Source organism: Pan troglodytes, chromosome 5, assembly GCF_028858775.2.
Source record: "Pan troglodytes isolate AG18354 chromosome 5, NHGRI_mPanTro3-v2.0_pri, whole genome shotgun sequence".
NCBI lineage: Eukaryota > Metazoa > Chordata > Mammalia > Primates > Hominidae > Pan > Pan troglodytes.
The window spans coordinates 95982259-96001991 of NC_072403.2; the positions used below are offsets into that span (position 1 = coordinate 95982259).

At 36.9% G+C, this 19733-nt stretch overlaps 1 protein-coding gene across 9 annotated transcripts in view; it reads left to right on the forward strand.

The window, feature by feature from the left end:
* The window catches only part of CYB5R4 (cytochrome b5 reductase 4), a 125952-nt gene that overhangs the window by 99699 nt on the left and 6520 nt on the right, over nt 1-19733 (forward strand). For 2 of the 9 annotated variants that reach the window (XR_008548351.2, XR_008548350.2), the window contains exons 15-17: nt 1544-1708; nt 6066-6271; nt 7369-7516. Coding sequence is in view for 4 of the 9 variants with exons in the window: in XM_016954678.3 (XP_016810167.1) it covers nt 1544-1708; nt 6066-6120 (220 nt within the window). In the remaining 5 variants the exon portion in view is untranslated. 9 annotated transcript variants of the gene reach the window in all.

The following is a 19733-nucleotide window of genomic DNA, read 5'->3' on the forward strand; positions in this document are numbered from 1 at the left end:
AGTTGCTGAAGCTGATTGGCTAGAGGAGGAGGGAATAAGTCGTTGGATGACTGCTAATGATTTAGACTAAATGAATACATTTGTATTTCAAGACTTGTCATCTCAGATCACTATCAGCCTACTTTAAAATAAAATTTTTGACAAACTTACTTAGATTGACGTTTGAGATCACATAGGCACTCATCAGAAGCAGGTCTGTTCTCTTCCTCTTTCATATTACTTTGTATTTTATGGGTTATCTGAATTTATTTTCAGGTAACCTTTTCAAGGGTCCCAACCCCTTCTGGCACTTTTGAAATTATAAAAGAATTTCAGGATGTTTACTGTGTGCCCCCACATGTCTCCAGCATCTCAAAGCTGTAATTTTTTAGACAGTAAGTTAACCTTCATTCAGAAAACCCAGGAGAGAGTATTCCACAGGAATTGTCTATATTTTGATATAAAAAATCTTTCATTAAAGAATTATTGAGTCTTAACTTGGGAATGCTCCTGTTCCAGTTTAAGCTCTTTTCTCAGCGTATGAAAAGGAGATAAGCAGGATAACAGCCTCTTTAGAATATCCTTAAATTGCAGCCAGAGATTAAAATGCATGTGTCACTGGTAATTGCTATTTACTGTGATTTATACCAGCATATTATTATTGTTTATTTTGGGTTCAGGGGGTACATGTGCAGGTTTGCTTGAAGGGTATATTGCGTGATGCTGAAATTTGGATTTCTATTGATCTTGTCACCTAGACAATGAACATAGTACACACTAGGAGGGTTTTCAGCCCTTGCCCCTTTCCCTACACCTCCCTCCTTTTGGAGCCCCCAGTGTCTATTGTTCTCATCTTTATGTTCTTATGTACACAGGGTTTAGCTCCACTCATAAGTGAGAACATGCAATATTTGTTCTTTTTTTTCAATACTAGTAGATTATTAATAGAAATGTAGCGTTCTCTGAGATCCCTTGGGATCTTTATTTCATTTATATATTTATTTTTAATTAATTTCTTTTTTAAGAGACAGGTTCTTGCTCTGTTGCCTAGGCTGGTGCAATCATAGCTCATTGGATCAAACGATCCTCCTGCCTCAGCTTCCCAAATAGCTAGGACCACAGGCACATGCCACCACACCTGGCTAAGTTTAAACAGTTTTTTTTGTTGTTGTTGTTTTTGGTTTTTTTTTTTGTAGAAACTAGGTCTCGCTGTGTTGCCCAGGCTGGTCTCAAACTCCTGTTCTCAAACAATCCTCCCACCTTGGCCTCCCAAGATGCTAGGGTTACAGGTGTGAGCTACCATGCTTGGATAATTAGTTCAATTTAAAAAAAAAATGCCAAATTACATTCCTTATCTATAGGAAAAGCTAATCCTTAGTAAATATAGATTTACCTGTATGTTTTTGTTAAATCTTACAATTTTTTTCAGTGTTTTTCTAGCAAGTAAGTGTATCTTTATATATTAAATTGTTCTTTTAGGGGAGAAATATATTCTTGAACTTGAAACATGTTAATAATATGTTTAAAATAATAAACTTTAAAAAGCTGTTTTTCTTTTCCCTAGACTGGATGTTGAATTTGTTCTCTCAGCACCTATTTCTGAATGGAATGGCAAACAGGGACATATTTCACCAGCTCTTCTTTCTGAATTTTTGAAAAGAAATTTGGACAAATCCAAAGTTCTCGTCTGCATTTGTGGACCAGTGCCATTTACAGAACAAGGAGTAAGGTGAGTAACAGTGTAGTAGGAAACAGACTGCCCAACACTGAAGTGAAGATCTTTCATAACAAGCATCTCTCAGTTCTTCCTGTTTATATGAAACTGCACTTTAATAATCTTACAGTTTTAGAAAATAACAAAGTCTTTAAATCTTCGTATAGTTTGAGTTGGAGGCCAGGATTATGCATATTGTTAGATAAAACACAAAAGTAAGTTACAGCCAGCAGTCAGTGTTCTCTGCTCGTGATGGCTGCCAATATTGTTACACCCACAAGATTGGTGCCACAATTCTTATTTGGGACATTAGGCCCAACCTCTTCTTCCATCAAAGCTTCATAATATATAGTAATTAATAAGGAATGTTCATCTCATTGTAGCTTTTGATCTTCATTCTCTGTAACTGAGTGAAAGTAAATAATATATGTGATCAAAAGCCAAGCAGCAAGACAAAAAGGGAAGACTAGAACACAAATAAGGCAAGACTAATAGTTGAAGCATGGATCATGAAAAATCAGTGGTAGTGGCGATCCTGTTTGAAATTCATCTTGATGTGATTTAGCTTTAAAATGGCACTTTAAAATATTTGGTTAAATATAGCCCCTATTGGATTTCTAGATAATTTTAAAATATGGCTGTTCTAAGTGCCCTATTCTTATTTAGTAGGTGACTAACTTAACATTTCTAGATGTTGATGAAAAGAGTCAAACTCTGTAAAATCTTTGAAGAGATTTATTCTGAGCCAAATATAGTGACCGTGGCCTGTGACACAGCCCTCAGGAGGTCCTGAGAACATGTGCCCAAGGTGGTCGGGGCATAGCTTGGTTTCATACATTTTAGGGAGGCATGAGACATCAATCAAATACATTTAAGAAATACATTGGTTTGGTCCAGAAAGGCAGGACAACTCAAAGCTGGATTGGGTGGGGGCACGGGTTTCCAGGCTCTAGGTAAGTTTAAACATTTAAACATTTTCTGGTTGACAATTGGTTGAGTTTGTCTAAAGACCTGAGATCCACAGAAAGGGAACGTTCAGGTTAAGATAAAAGATTGTGGAGACCAAGGTTCTTTTGAAGTCTTACAGTGGCTGCCCTTAGAGATAATAGATGACAATGTTCCCTGTTCAGACCTTTAAAAGGTACTAGACTCTTAGTTAACCTCTTCAGGATTGGACTGGCCTGGAAGAAGAAGATCTAGCTATGTTAATAGGATTCTTTACAGATGCAAATTTTCCCCCACAAAGGACAGATTTGCAGGGCCATTTCAAGACATGGCAAAGAAACATGTTTTGGGGTAAAACATTTTTATTTTCTTCCTTGTCTCGTAATGTTATGCCAGAGTCAGGTTGGAAAGTAAGTCACGATATATGGGGTTAAATAAAACCCATCTGATGAGAATTTATGGTTTGTAGGGCATGACTTCCCAGACCCCTTAGATAGGAATTTGGGCAAGATTAAAAAAAAAAAAAATCAGAGTTTAGTCCTCATAGATAATCTTATATCTTGCTTTTTTATTTAAAATTTTAATTGTAGAAAAGATTGACCCCCCAATCAATAAAAACATTAAAAACTTTTTTCTTGTCATATTTAAAATGTATTTTATTTTTAATTAAATATATTTCTATTTTAATGCTTTAAGAAAAATGTTGTTTTAGTTAAACTCTCTCAACTTAAAAAGATTTTTCAAGTTTCTGTGTAAACTTTTGCTCTTTTAAAGCTCAAGCAAAACTATTAAAATTACAATGAAGACTAACATAGTTTGAATATAAAAAATTTTTTATGAAAAAAGGCTAAGAGCTGTACTGTCTTCTACTGTATTGCTTCTGCTATTTTAGAAGTATCTCAATGAGTACTTTACAGATTGCAATATAATAATACTTTTAAATAATTAGAATCATTTTTGCATTTTTAAAATTGACCATAAACTTAGGGAGGCCAAGGCAGGTGGATCACCTGAGGTCAGGAGTTCAAGACCAGCCTGGCCAACATGGTGAAACCCCATCTCTACTAAAAATACAAAAATTAGCCAAGCATGGTGGTGGGCACCTGTGATCCCAGCTACTTGGGAGGCTGAGGCAGGAGGATCGCTTGAATCTAGGAGGCGGAGGTTGGCAGTGAGCCAGGATCGCGCCATTGCACTCCAGCCTGGGCAACAAGAGCGAAACTCTGTCTCAAAAAAAAAAAAAAAAAAATTGACCTGAACCTATATGGCTTTCTTTTCTCAGTTTTACCTCAGAGCCAATCTTTCAATGCTGTGCTAACTGGCTTACCCAGAGTTGCTCAGGAGTATTTATTAATCATTACATGTGGATTCCTGCTATTACTCACTCCTGAACATGCTGCATAGAGTTGCATTCTGAGATGTAACTTGATTCAAATCAGTACTTAAAATTCATAGTAGCTGCCCTTGTGACTCTCAGTTAGGACTCATTTCTTTGGTTTCCTTATCCTCATCATCTTAATGGATGTGGTGTATTTTTCTTGATTAGCAATTATATGGGTTTCTTATTATAGTTTTTGCTGTTCTGAAAAATGAGTCTTTCTTGTGATTGTGATGTCTACTCCTAGAGTGCTGCAAAGTTAATCTCATGTCTGCTACATAGATTATATTAAAAATATAGCCATCCCAGACATATTCTCCATATTTGGTGAACATTTGTCAGTCTGTATGGTATGGTAACAGAGAAAGACTCAGAAACCTATTTTTTAAAAAATATAGATAAGCAGCTTATCATTACTTGGCGAATAATGGTTCTTTATCCATTAAATATATACTTTATTACAGAGGTTAGTAAAACAGTCTCTGCTTTCCAGGACCACACTATCTAGTGGTAGAAACAAATGCACGTGCTGATAACCAAAGTATGACTCAGAACACCACAAATATCTTACTAGAGATAAAATCAAGATGTTACCGGAATTCCGGGAGAGATGGGTTACTTTTACCTAGCGATGTGTGTGTTGGAGAGACAGGAGCTGCATGGTCAAAAAAGTCATGTGCACAGCATGTGGACTAAAACCTACCAGTCAAGAGAGATGGAGAAGGGGATAGTACAGGCAGGGAGAACTGGCAGATGCATTATGGGTGCCGATTTATACAAAAGACTAGACTGGTTTGGCTAGAGTGAAGCTGCTTGCCTGGGAGAACAGGATGGAATGGTAGCGTGGGCCCAGATACTGAGAGGCTTTACTGCTGCACTGTGTTGGCTTCAATTCCTGTGCCCTACTGGCCCTTTGTGTGAGTATGTGTATGCCCTCTGGGAGCTGCCAGCTGGGGTTTAAATCCCAGGTCTACCACTTACAAGCATCTTACAATCATTTGCTGGGTGTCCTAGGGCAGTTCTTAACCCTTCTAAGCTTTAGTGCACTTATCTATAAAAATGAATAAATAATAATACCTATGCATGTGAAGTGCGTAGCAAAGTGACATTTATAATAGAGTAAGTGGTAAAAAAGTAGTTATTATACTATTTTCCTAGTTGAACAATACGCAGTATTTCTGCTTTTCCTGTTCAGTAGGGGGAGAATGAAGATAGAATCGTAGGGGAATCAACTCCTTTCTTTGAAAACTGGTGAATAAAGGGGAAAAAAATCAAACATTTATTCTCCCTTTGTTATATGAGCCATACTACTGAATAATCACATAATAAATGAGCAGACATTTTTCTTTATAGGATTCCTCAGCTGATTAATGAATAAAGAATGATAGAAGTAGAATATCACCAATTGCAGTGCTTAATGAACTAATGGATCTATACATAGATCATAATGGTAGCTAGCACTCAAAAAGAGAGGCAACCATTTATTACATGCCTCCAGATAGAGGAACATTACCTGTGAAATAGTCTTGTCAAAAAGATTTGAACCTGTGTCTGATCAAGCCTCTAGATCCATATATTAAGTTATGGAAAATATGGGGACATAAAGACATATTATTAAGGAATACCACAGGGATGTAGAAAAATGAAGGTTTTAGGAGACTCAACAAATAAAAATCTGATTTTTGTCAACAAATAAATTGCAGGATGGAGTGGGGGTCTGGGGGATCTTACAGATCAAAGGATGCCTAAAAGACTTATCAGCCAATCATAATGAGTAAATTTTAATTGGATATTGATTGAAACTATTTTTTAAAATTATGACATTTATGAGCTAGTTGAAAATTTGAGCACTGCTTAGATATTTCATGATATTTAGGAGTTACTAATCACTAATTTTTTAAGAAGTGATAGTGTTTTTTTATTAAAAAAAAAACTACATAGTGAATGGGGAAAATGAAAAAGTATCATGATTATGGTGGTAAACTGCTCTTATTTCTTCATTTTAAAGCATTTTCCCTAAGAAACATGTGCTTTTTATTTGTTTTTCAGGTTGCTGCATGATCTCAACTTTTCCAAAAATGAGATCCATAGTTTTACAGCATAATGAAGAGCTGTCATTGTCCTTTATTCAACTAGTTTATCTATATTTGTGATTGCTTAGGGTTTTTTAAGAGAACATTTTTGTACATAACAAAAGGTTAACTAGAATCCAGCCTTCAGTTTCTTAAATGAAATCAAATGTTCCTTCAGTTCAGGTAACTTCTTGGCTTTCTTTTGTACCACAACTTATTTTACTACTGATATTTGACCTTGAAAGTTAATCATGGCAACAAATACATACAGGATTCTTTGTTATGAATCACAAATTTCCTTGCCATTTAAATTATATCACTGTTCTACAATAAGCACTTGTGTTTTATGACATGATAAAGTAAATGATCACTTCGATCATGTTTCTATGCTGTAAAATGTCTTATTAGCAATACAGATTAAATTTTACCTTGCACTGTTAACTCAGGAAATGATCATTTATGTCCTTGTTATTAATGTTAAAACATAGAATGTTATAACTTATTAAGTGATCCAAACATTTTTTTGTGTGTGTATGGCATTGATGCAGAATAGAATAAAATTATACTTAAGTTCTTTTTAATCCTTGTGGTAGAAATGTGGTTGAATGCAACAATATTGGGCCAGCGTCTCAAGGGGAATTTTAAAAGGCAGCAATAAAATATATTAGAGACATGACACACATGCACCTTTGGACTAGGTGTGTTAACAGAGCTTGAGAGAGGGAACCTTGATAGCTATTTTTACTCTTAGCCAAAAACAAAGACATTAGGAAAGAGAATGAAAGTACAGTGTCTAGTTCCACAGCATAAAGTTATTATTTGGTGCTTTGGAATGGGTTGAATTTTAATTCTTTAGTCCGTCTAAATCAGCTGGAAAAATGAGGAACATTCTGCCTTGAATGGTTCTTCCCCTGGTTGGCTGCTTTCTCCACAACTGGTGGTTCAGCAGGAAGCCCTCTTAGGTTCTTGCATGTGGGCAACTTATTTTCTCTTCCTGCTGCTTTGTGCAACTGTCAAATACTTTCACAGATTCAGATCAGCAAAGGGTATCAAGGATAGTCATTGTGAGCTTTTCGTGAGGAAACTGTTGAATGCATAGGTAGCTACTGTATAAGCTAACTAGGATTTTTCAGTCTTAGTACAGCTGCAATGTTTTCACAGAAATAGGGGATTGAAAGAGTCTCCAATTTCTCTGTAAATGATTTTGTAAACAGCTAAATCTTTGCTGAATGAATAATATACTCAAGAGGAACACAATATTAATATTCCCCAAATTACAGACGCCCAGCTTGTGAAGCTTCCTATGTGCAAATGGCTGGTTGAACACTATCACTTTTTCCTGTGCCTCTGTCTTCTGTAGCCATTTCCACCATCATCATTATTCACAAAGACAGGAATCTAGCTGTCCTGGACTGGTACTGTTCCCTGGTAGGTAACAAGAACTTTTTCTAGCTTCATGCCTTCCCCCTACTTATTTTTTTCCATCTAAGGGTGAGGTGATTTGGCTCTGTGTCCTCACCCAAATCTCCTCTCAAATTGTAATTCCCACATGTCGAGGGAGGGTCTTGGTGGGAGGTGATTGGATCATGGGAGTGATTGCCCCCATGCTGTTCTCATGATGGTAAGTGAGTTCTCATGAGATCTGATGGTTTAAAAGTGTGGCACTTCCTCCCCACCTCCTGCTGTATTATGAAGAAGGTCCTTGCTTCTTCTTTGCTTTCTACCATAATTGTACGTTTCCTGAGGCCTCCCCAGCCATGCAGAACTGTGAGTCAATTAAACCTCTTTTCTTCATAAATTACCCAGTCTCAGGTAGTTCTTTATAGCAGTGTGAAAATAGACTAATATAAAAAGAGACCATTTACCACTTTTTTTAAGTTCATTTGCGATGTATCAAATCTAACTTAGCCAGCATCTTTCTCATCTTTTCTAAGCCTCTTCTTTTTTCTCTCTCCTTTCCCAAGCAACAAAATCTCCTCTCTATTAGTCGCTATATGTAATGCTGCCTCATTTCTCCTTTTATGTTTTATATTTTTGTTTATATTTTATTTATATTTTGTTTATATTTTGTTATATTTTGTTATATTTTATTATATTTATATTTTGTTTATATTTTAAAACAAATCCATAAGTATCTCCTGGGTAATCTCCACTGACATGATTTTATCAACTTACATGTTAATTCCCAAATGGGAGTGACTAATTTGAGAATCAGCTGAGCTTCAGTTTTCAATATCCATTTACTTCCTGCATACCACCCCACCATCCACCTAGTAAGCCATTCTAGAACTATTAGGAATCAACATCAATGTCCCCTTCTCCAGTCTGACTCTTCCATACCAGCTAACCCTGTCCTATCATCCCTCAGCTGGATTAGTACAGTAGCTTGATAATTCATCTTCATGCTGCAGTCCTGATCTCCTAAAATTCATTCTCCATTCCAGGGTATTCTAGAAGGACTTGGAGGAAAAAATCCCCTAAGTAGAGCCTCAGTCTTCCAATGAATGCAACCAAATACTGAGGAGCACAGATAGGAGTATAGTTTATCACTGTTATTCTCAAGCAAATAACTCAAAGACTCCTACATCACATATTTGCAATGAAGAAGAATTACGCTCAAAGTCACATTTGCTTGCAAATTCTGCTTTTTAAAAAAAAAAGTTTATATATTAATTTTCTATTGCTGCTAGATCAAATTACTACAAACTTAGTAGCTTAAAACAACACCAATTTATTATCTCACAGTTCCATGGCACAGAAATCTAGGCACAATATGGCTCAACTGGGTCCTCTGCTTAAAGCCTCACAAGGCCGAAATCAGATTGTCAGCTGAGCTGGGCTCTTAGCTAGAGGCTGTAAGGGGAAGTCCCTAGATAAGAGTTCTTTCAGCCTCATTAGGTAGATTTCAGTTCCTTGCAGTTGTAGGACTGAGTTCCCCATTTCCTTGCTAGCTGTTAGCTGTGGGCTAGTCTTTGTTTCTAGAATTTGCCCACATTCCTTCTCATACTTTCTGTGTGGCCCTCTTCAGCATTAGTGGATGAATCTCATGCTTTCAGTCTCTCTGAATTCCCTTGTGGGCTTCTTCAGCATTGGTAGATGAATCTTATGCTTTCAATCTCTCTGAATTCCCTTTCTGCCATATCTTTCTTGCCCTAGCAAGAGTTCACTGCTTTTAAGATCTCATGTGTTTAGATTGGACCTATCCAGATATCCAGGGTAATCTTCCTATTTTAAAAATCTATAATTTTAATTATAGCTGTAAAGTCCTTTTTCCTATATAATATATTCAAAGGTTGCAGGCATTTGGGTGTTGACATCTTTGATGGGCACATTTTGTCTACCACAGGCTATAGAAAGAACAGAGAAATTTGTCCAAGATAAGATGATTAGGTTTTGTCTAGATAGGGGCCCTTGCTATGGGCCCTCAGTTTTTACCTTAATGTAACAGAACATGAGAGGAGCTTTGACACCCACCCCAAAAGAGTCAACTTCATTATGCTGGCAAAGGCATAGGTACAACCTGCTCTGTGATCTACCTTCTGAACCACACAAGTTTGTCCTGAACCAGGTTGGGGCTGAGTCTGTTGATAACAGACCCCCATTTTGGGGCAGAAAAAACAGATTCTGTATGATCTACAGTATTTAAAATTGTGGCAAATTAATTATAAAGGAAAAATGGAATCTCAACTAGTTACAGTCTCTTGGTGTCTTTCAACATTGGTTTTATTTTGAAGTCATTTTCACCCAGCATTGCAAGTTTAGCAGACCTCAAAACAGAATGCCAGAGTGATCTTAAAATTCAAAAATGAGTTTACTTTCTTTGTTAAAGTTCTCTTTTGATGCATATCCCCCATTCATGGAATGGAAGAATTATCTTGGGTGCAGCATTACACATAGAGTTAAAATGTGGAAACAACCCAAACATCCTGATATGGTTTGGCTCTGTGTCACCACCCAAATCTCATCTTGAATTGTACTCTCATAATTCCCATGTGTTGTGGGAGGAACCCAGTGGGACATAATTTGAACCATGGGGGCAGTTTCCCTCATACTGTTCTCATGGTAGTGAATAACTCTCACAAGACCTGGTGGTTTTATCAGGGGTTTCCGCTTTTGCATCTTACTCATTTTCTCTTGCGGCCGCCATGTAAGAAGTGCCTTTCACCTCCTGCCATGATTCTGAGGCCTCCCCAGCCATGTGGAACTGTAAGTCCAATTAAACCCCTTTTTTCCCCCAGTCTCAGGTAAGTCTTTTATCAGCAGCGTGAAAATGGACTAATACAGTAAATTGGTACCAGTAGAGTAGGGTGTTGCTGCAAAGATACCGGGAAATGTGGAAACAACTTTGGAACTTGGTAACAGGCAGAGATTGGAACAGTTTGGAGGACTCAGAAGAAGACAGGAAAATGGGAAAGTTTGGAACTTCCTCGAGACTTGTTGAATGGCTTTGACAAAATACTGATAATGATATGGACAATGAAATCTAGACTGAGGTGGTCTCAGGTGGAGATGAGGAACCTGTTGAGAACTGGAGCAAAGGTGACTCTTGTTATGATTTAGCAAAGAGACTGGCGGCATTTTGCCCCTGCCCTGGAGATTTGTGGAACTCTGAACTTGAGAGAGATGATTAAAGGTATCTGGTGGAAGAAATTTCTAAGCAGCAAAGCATTCAAGAGGTGACTCAAGTGTTGTTAAAGGCATTCAGTTTTAAAAGGGAAGCAGAGCATTAAAGTTCAGAAAATTAGCAGCTTGACAATGCGATAGAAAAGAAAATCCTGTTTTCTGAGGAGAAATTCAAGCTGGCTGTAGATATTTGCATAAGTAACAAGGAACTGAATGTTAATTTCCAAGACAATGGGGAAAATGTCTCCAGGGCATGTCAGAGACATTTGTGGCAGCCTCTTCTATCACAGACCTGGGGTCTAGGAAGAAAAAATGGTAAAAATGGTTTTGTGGGCAAAGCCTAGGGTCCTTGTGCTGTGTGCAGTCTAAGGACTTGGTGCCCTGTTTCCTAGCCACTCCGGCCATGGCTGAAAGGGGCCAACATGAAGCTCAGGCCATGGCTTCAGAGGGTGAAAGCCTTAAGCCTTGGCAACTTCCATGTGATGTTGAGCATGTGGGTGCACAGAAGTCGAGAAATGGGGTTTGGGAACCTCTGTCTAGATTTCAGAAGATGTATGGAAATGCCTGGATGCCCAGGCAGAAGTTTGCTGCAGGGGCAGGGCTCTCATGGAGAACCTCTTCTAGGGCAGTGCAGAAGGGAAATGTGGGGTTGGAGCCCCCTCACAGAGTCCCTACTGGGACACCACCTAGTGGAGCTGTGAGAAGAGGACCACTGTCCTCCAGACCCCAGAATGGTAGATCGACTTACAGCTTGTACCAGGTGCCTGGAAAAGCTGCAGACACTCAACACCAGCCCATGAAAGCAGCCAGGATGGAGGCTGTACCCTGAAAGCCACAGGGCCAGAGCTGCCCAAGTCCATGGGAAGCCACCTCTTGCATCAGCGTGACCTGGATGTGAGACCTGGAGTAAAAGGAGATCATTTTGGAGCTTTCAAATTTGACTGCCCCGCTGGATTTTGGACTTCCATGGGCCCTGTAACCCCTTTGTTTTGGCCAATTTCTCCCATTTGGAATGGCTGTATTTACCCAATACCTGTACCCTCATTGTATCTAGGAAGTAACTAGCTTGCTTTTGATTTTACAGGCTCATAAGTGGAAGGGACTTGCCTTGTCTCAGATGAGACTTTTGAACTGTGGACTTTTGGGTTAATGCTGAAATGATTTAAGACTTTGGGGTACTGTTGGGAATGCATGATTGGTTTTGAAATGTGAGGACATAAGATTTGGAGGAGCCAGGGGTGGGATGATATGGTTTGGCTCTGTGTCCCCACCCAAATTTCATCTTGAATTATACTCCCATAATTCCCATGTGTTATACGTGGGACCTGGTGGGAGATAATTTGAATCATGGGGGTGGTTTCCCCCATACTGTTCTCATGGTAGAGAATAAGTCTCATGAGATCTGATGGTTTTATCAGGGGGTTCCGCTTTTGCATCTTACTCATTTCTCTTGCTGCCACCCTGTAAGAAGTATTTTTAACCTACCGCCATGATTCTGAGGCCTCCCCAGCCATGTGGAACAATAAGTCCAATTAAACCTCTTTTTCTTGGTTTAATTTCTTGGGTATGTCTTTATCAGCAGTGATTCTATTCCTATGAAATGTCTAGAACAGGCAAATCTATGAGACATAAAATAATTAAGTGGCTGCTCAGGGGTTACAGGAATAGGGAATAATAACTAAAGGGTTGGGAGGGTGTTTTTGAAATGCTAAAATATTCTGAAGTTTACTGTGGTTATGGTTGCACATACTTATGAATATACCTAAAAATGTTGAATTGTACATTTTAAGTAGATGAATTGTATCTAATTTGAACCATATCTCAGTAAAGATATAAAAATGTTTTTGGATACTAAGACTAAACTAGAAAGAACATAAGAGGAAATACATATTATATAAGAAGAAAAGAGTAAAAAGAAAATAAATCTTTAAAAAAATAAAAATAAAAAGGAGGCCTGTGTGCGGTGGCTCATGCCTGTAATCCCAGCACTTTGGGAGGCCGAGGCGGGTGGATCACCTGAGGTCAGGAATTTGAGACCAGCCTGACCAACATGGAGAAACCCTGTCTCTACTAAAAATACAAAATTAGCCAGGTGTGGTAGCATAGGCCTGTAATCCCTGCTACTTGGGAGGCTGAGGCAGGATAATTGCCTGAACCCGGGAGGCGGAGGTTGTGGTGAGCCGAGATTGCACCTTTGCACTCCAGCCTGGGCAACAAGAGTGAAACTCCATCTCAAAAAATAAAACAAATAAAAAGGATTCTAGAGGAAGTGGTAAATAGTGAAGATAGGCAAAGAATATCCAACATATGAATAATAGTAGTCCTTGAAGACAAAAATCAAAGGAAAAGAATACTAAAAACTCTACTTAATGAAAAATCATCCTGAAATTAACAAGAAAAATTGAAATTAATGTTGAAAGAGCACCAGAGAGTATACATCCAAAAAGACCAACATTAATATAAATTTTAGTAAAATTACTGAACCATAAAAAGTAAATGCCTTTAGTTATCTAAACAAAAACTAATTACTTAAAAGGGAAAGAAAATTAGATCATCACCAGACTTTTCAACAGCATTGCCTTATGCTTTAAGAAAGTGTTGTACCACATTTGATATCCTGATGGAAAAAAATGTGAGCCAAGGATTTTACACCCAACAAAACTTAATGGTGAATATAAAGGCATAAACCAATATAGAATGCAAAAACTTGGGAAATATTGTTTTCCAAAGCCTTTCCTAAGTAATCTACAAAAGAACAAGCTTTAAACAACTAGAAAGACTAGAGAGTCATCAATAAAAGGATTGGAGAATATTAAACTTGTAGAACTAAAAATGAGGGTTAAAAAAGAAAGAGTATAGATATATGCTAAACTATTTCAGTAGTTTTGGCAGTGGTTGTATTAGTATTGTTATTCTGAAGATGTGAAATAATGCAAACGCATAATAAAAAATGTCATCTGGTCTCCAGTCTCTCTGTATTTTCCATTTAAATATTTCTGGGGTGAAGTGGATTAAAATTAGCTCTGCTGATCAAACTATTATTAAACTTTGAGAAGAATTTTCACTAAGTTAAACTCCTAGAGAACTGGGCTGTGAGATGGAATCAAAGGTTCACAATACTACCTCCCTCATGGTGTAGTCAGACCACACAAGATCTTTCCTATTTTTTTTTTTTCTTAGACAGAGTTTCACTCTTTTTTGCCCAGGCTGGAGTGCAATGGCACAATCTCGGCTCACTGCAACCTCTGTCTCCTGGGTTCAAGTGATTCTTCTACCTCAGTCTCCTGAGTAGCTGGGATTACAGGCACGCGCTATGATGCCCAGCTAATTTTGTATTTTAGTAGGGACAGGATTTCACCATGTTGGCCAGGCTGGTCTCAAACTCCTGACCTCAGGTGATCCTCAAGTCATAAAATAGTATTTCAGTATTCAGTCCTGTTCTGCTTGATATTGGATCAGTAAACTTCATGAATACATTCAGCTCTCCATAAAAGTTCTGGAAATTTTTCACTCTATTCCAATGGCACAATTTCTGTATCTTTTTTTTTTTTTTAAGACGGAATTTCGCTTTTGTTGCCCAGATGGGAGTGCAATGGCTTGATCTCGGCTCACTGCAACCTCCGCCTCCTGGGTTCAAGTGATTCTTCTGCCTCAGCCTCATGAGTAGCTGGGATTACAGCCGCCCACCACCACACATGGCTAATTTTTTGTATTTTTAGTAGAGATGAGGTTTCACCATGTTGGCCAGGCTGGTCTCAAACTCCTAACCTCAGGTGATCCACCTGCCTTGGCCTCCCAAAGTGCTGGGATTACAGGTGTGACCCACCATTCCTGGCCCAATGGCATAATTTCTAAATTTATCAGAAACCTATATTTAATAATACTCCTCAGAGTTATAGCTGATTATAAACCACCCTATAAAAGGATCAAAGTAAGACAACAATTGTGAATGACAAAAGACTTAGCCATGGTTAAAGATACAACTGACAAGGAAATTTTGTTATTTCTGTGTCAATTTTACGTAACAATCATAATTACTACTGATAATATATACTAAGACATATCAGAATCACAGGAATCTCATATAATTTTGGAACACCTACTAAAAGCACGTTTATGTAAATATAATCTAACGAAGATTAAACACAATTTCATATTTGGCAATAATTCCTGTATGATTTTATTATACCAAATAAGCCAAATATATCTCCTTTGGACTTCAGGGGGCCTAATATCAAAACAGTAATGAGGTCAAAAAGATTGAAGTTAGAATTTGATTTTGGAAAGTTTTTCAAAAAACAAAAGTTTAAAACACTTGATATCACAAAATAGGATCACAGGTCATTGTAAAATAAGTCATTCATTTAGCCAAAGTAATAATTCAAAGATTTGGGGAAAAGAAAGCAAAAACTTTTAGAGAGGGGAGACTTACTTTCCCAAATTATAAGCCCTAAGAAAGACAGCATGAGGCCAATTAAATCTGTCTCTCAAATCTTATTAAAAAACTATTAAACGTTAGTCATCTTGACCATAATATATAATTTCTATAAACATTTTTATAACCTGTTTTTTATTAAAAAGTTAGTTAATGCTCCAAGAAAACCCTGTTAATCTGACACAGGTGCCCATATGCTGATCTTTCATCAGTGTGCCTTTGATATTAATGTTTAATTCATAGAGAAACTCTGAACTAATGTTCTCTCTCAAAATTGGCCCTTACAATCTCACACACCCACCACTTCTGTGATAGTCCCTGGGCCTAGGGGAGTTGAATAGTTTTCATTTATGGCACTATGTCTTATGAATGTACTTTATTTGATTGTCATCTTCTCCCAAATCTGAAGATGATAATTTAACTGCTGTCACTGTTTAAGATTTAGCAGGACTTGGTGTCCTTTTTAGATCTAGGAGTCAAAGCCCTATAACTTAACAGCATGAGGACTTTAAAAGCAATACAGAAAGTTATATGGATGTAATAAACTTATTTTTTAATCTCAATTTTCTAGGCAAATAAAAAGTTTACTAACAATGACATAGGAATTATTTCAATAAAACTTAAAATCTGTTAGGCTGGTTACCAAAAGGAAAAAAAAAAAAGAACTTCTGCAGTGTGATTGCTTTTCATTATGGGGAGTCTGTTTAGATAATCTGCAAGTCAAAATGAATGAAGATAGTACTTGAATTAGTTAGACAGAGGAAGAGTGTATCCTGGGTCATAAGTGAAAGTTTTTGATTTCATAAAGTCAAGAGCCCAGAATGTTATGTTAGAAGAAAACATTTCCTTTTAGAACTTTAAGATAAAGCGTTTTTAGCAGCAGGCCACAACATCAGTTAGAACCTAAGGAAAAAAGGTTACAGGAGCTGATGAAAGAGTTGAAGAAGAAAGTTATTATCTCAGGCCTTCTCAAAGGGTAAACAAAGCTAAACACAGTGAGATGCAATAAAAGATCTTTTGGGTTTAAAAATTTAAAATCTCTTGTAATTTTATTAAAAATAAATCAGCACCTTTTAATATCTTTTATTAAGAGTAAATCAATTTCCTTTTAATTATAGCCAACTTGATCACATAGGTTTTTTTCATAAATTCACTTTTTACAAACCCTATTACAATTTACACAAACCATTTATGACATGTTTGGACTTCCTGTTTTATCCTAAACATTCTTTTTTCTTAAATAACCAGGCATTTTATTTTAGGGCAAAAAATGTATAATACAAAATTGTTTCTCATATAAAATTATATTCCTTTTAATACCTCTTTATATTTACAACTTTCTTGTCATCTCTCTTACTTAATGGTTCCTTTACCTTGTTTTATAAATAACCTTTAAATAACCTTTGAAGTAGACAAAAATTTTTTTTAATAAGGACCCATTATTTTTTAGAAAAATGTTTTCCTGTGATTTTTTTAAAATATTGGAAATGACCCATTTAATTAATGTTTATTATTAATTTAACTTTAGATTCTAAATTATATGACAAGTTTTTTATAAGCATTTATTCCATTATACTTACCTAATTAATTTCTTAATATTTTACCTAGATTCGTTATGAAAACTATGATAATCATTTAAAGTTATTTCCCTATTATCCATTTTTATAGCCTATGGATTTCAGGTGTTTATCTAAGTAAGAACCTTAAGGTTAAATAAATAGGTGGTGGGGGAGTTGCCAATAATTCAAGATTTAGTTGTTTTAGTTAAACCAATTGAAACCAGCCTTGTTGTCTGGGGTGTCACCGAAAGTTCTTGGTCTCATGGCTGAGGAAATCAAGGACCTGGACACTCCAAAGGTGAAGTTAGAGCAGAATTTTAATAAGCAAAAGGAAGAAAGCTCTCTGGCACCAAGAGGGGTCCTAGAAAAATGGGTTGCCATTTTACAGTGAAATGCAAAGGTTTTTATAGACAAACTGGTTTTTATAGACAAACTGGTGGGGAGGTGTGTTTCATTTATATACTGCACAAAAAAAATCAGGAGTAGGTGTTTCATTTGCATATGGCACAAATTTCTGACAGTCTTCACCCCAACCTTTCTAGTGCACATGTGGGCTCCTTAGTCTGAGTTACTCCATCTTGCTTATCTCTTCCTACTGCGTATGTGTGGGGGAAAAAAAAGAGGAGAGGGTCAGAACCCTCTGTGGTGGATGTGTCTGATCCAGGGTCGCTCTTCTTATCAGTGCTGCTGCAGGCACTTCCCCTGTGCAAGCCTCCTTGTCTGAGCATTTCCAAGAAGGGAGAGGAATGTGCTCTACTTGGGCTCAATATATATCAGCAAAACTTGCTGATTACATATGAGGTCCCATTCTGTGTTAGAACTTGCCTTCCTTATCTGTGTTTGCAGCCTGATCTTTCAGGCTGCTCTTTGCTAAAAGAGAAATGACTTGTTGGGCTGCTTTTTGTTAGAAGAGAAGCTGCTTTTTGTTGGAAGGGAATTCTACTGAGGACTCTAGCCCTAACTATCTGCCTAGTTGATTTCTTTCTCTCTTCTCTCTCACAATAATATTAAATTTCTTATTTATCAAAAAATTATATAAGATAAAATTCTCTTTGGGGCTACATTTACAGCTGTATAACTCATGCTAAATCTTGATACCTCATAATATTTAGCAGAGATAAATAGAAAACTTCCTAGCTAATAAATCTAAACAATAATGTAGATTGACAATTCTGAAGATATTTCTAATTTTATTTTACCAATAACTTCAAAGCCAGCTTGTTTATTTGCAATTTACTTATGTCACGTGAACTTGCAAAGCATTTTGGCTCATTTACTTAATTCCTGAGTAGTCCTTTATTTCTAATCCAATTTGGTACCTTGTGGCCACAACACGTAACAAAACACATGTATGTACACCTTAACTCACCTAAGCATGCATACACATATGTACAGATAAACACATCTAAGCACATACACATACTCGTACAAATAAAGATCCTATAGCTTTTACTTCAGAACTCTACTCATGAGATATTAATACAAACTTACCAGTTTACCACAAATGGTTGGATGCAAATAGTGTTTTTTTTCTCAACACCAGTAGAAAGGTCCTTTGAATTGGAAAAAAAAAGTACATTTTCTTAAGCAAAAATCACATCCTCATTGTTTTTTTTGCAAACTTCACCAAAACCGCATCTTATTCTCCTACTATTCTAACTCTCAGTAACCCTAATTCCCAGAGAAAACATAGGATTACTTAATTTAACATAACATGACCTTAAGATTTTAAATTGCTGGAGAAAATTTTGAGACTAAATTAACCAAATTAATCTTACCAAAGATGACTAAAGTCATGTGAACTGAAAAGCCTCTGAGCTAGCTTCTATTAGTCTGACAAATGTTTACTTTTCTTTAAGCCAACTAATTAGATGTCTTTCATATAATTGGTACTGAAATATTTTCACATGACACATATGAACATACAGACATAATAGACTCAGAGGCAGATCTTATAGATTTAAAATTTTTCATTTGCTAGTATTCAAAAATTCTCTCTTCCCTACTTTAGACTATGAACCTCTTCATTATCTGTTCCATATCCTAAATCATTGTTAACTAGGTAATTCTAAATTTGCATCTCCAAAGATATGAATCACGGGAAACAAGGTAGAAAATGTACAACTCAAAGGCACAGGATTAGATCTAAACAAAGACAAGTTTTGTTATGTAAACTTTAAGCTATTGTCTTACCCCTAGTTAAAGTTCCTAATGGCTTAGGTGCAGAGACAGATATGCCCTTACAAAATGGAAATTTCCTTTAAAGGTGGTATTTTCAACTTAGCTGCTTAATTAGATTACTGGCTTTAGGGTGGAGGCCTTTAAGGAATGGGGCGAAGAAAGTATGCAGGATTTTCTTATCTAAACATTAAAAACAAGGAGTAGTCGTCCCCTATAGTAATGACCATTTCCTGTAAACTGCCCTCAACCACCCCTAACATTGTAGCTCTCATGCAGCATTACACACGCCAAAGGCAAATACTCTCACAGTACAAGGTGATCTCTGGTACTCCCAAAAGCCAAAGAAATCAGGTAATGCAATACAAGAAAGCAGAGCTTTAGACCTGAGAAGAATCAGCACATGACTGTTGAAACTCCACAGCAAATCAGAACAGCTCAAAAAGGGGTGAGTGGCACCTTAATTCTGAGTTCTTTAAGGGGTCTGAGTCATTAGAAGCCTTCTCTATTTTCTTTTCACTTGGTACTGAAGATGGCAAAAGGAGAAGGAGATGTTAGATATGAGTTCTAAATTTCTTTTCAAAGAATCAATATGTCAGTATGTTCAATTCTTTGCCCTCTACTTTTAAACTTAACTTCCTCATAAAGCAATCTTTGTTGATTACCTGCTCAACCCTGACTCATTTCAATCACCTATTCCACCCCGACTCACTCCATTTACCTCCTCCACCCTGACTCATTCCGATTACCTGCTACCTGCTCCACCCTGACTCATTATCCACCCTGCATAACCATTTTTCCCGCCAAACCACTCACCCCCTCACTCTCTTTAAATTAGCCAGTTGGAATT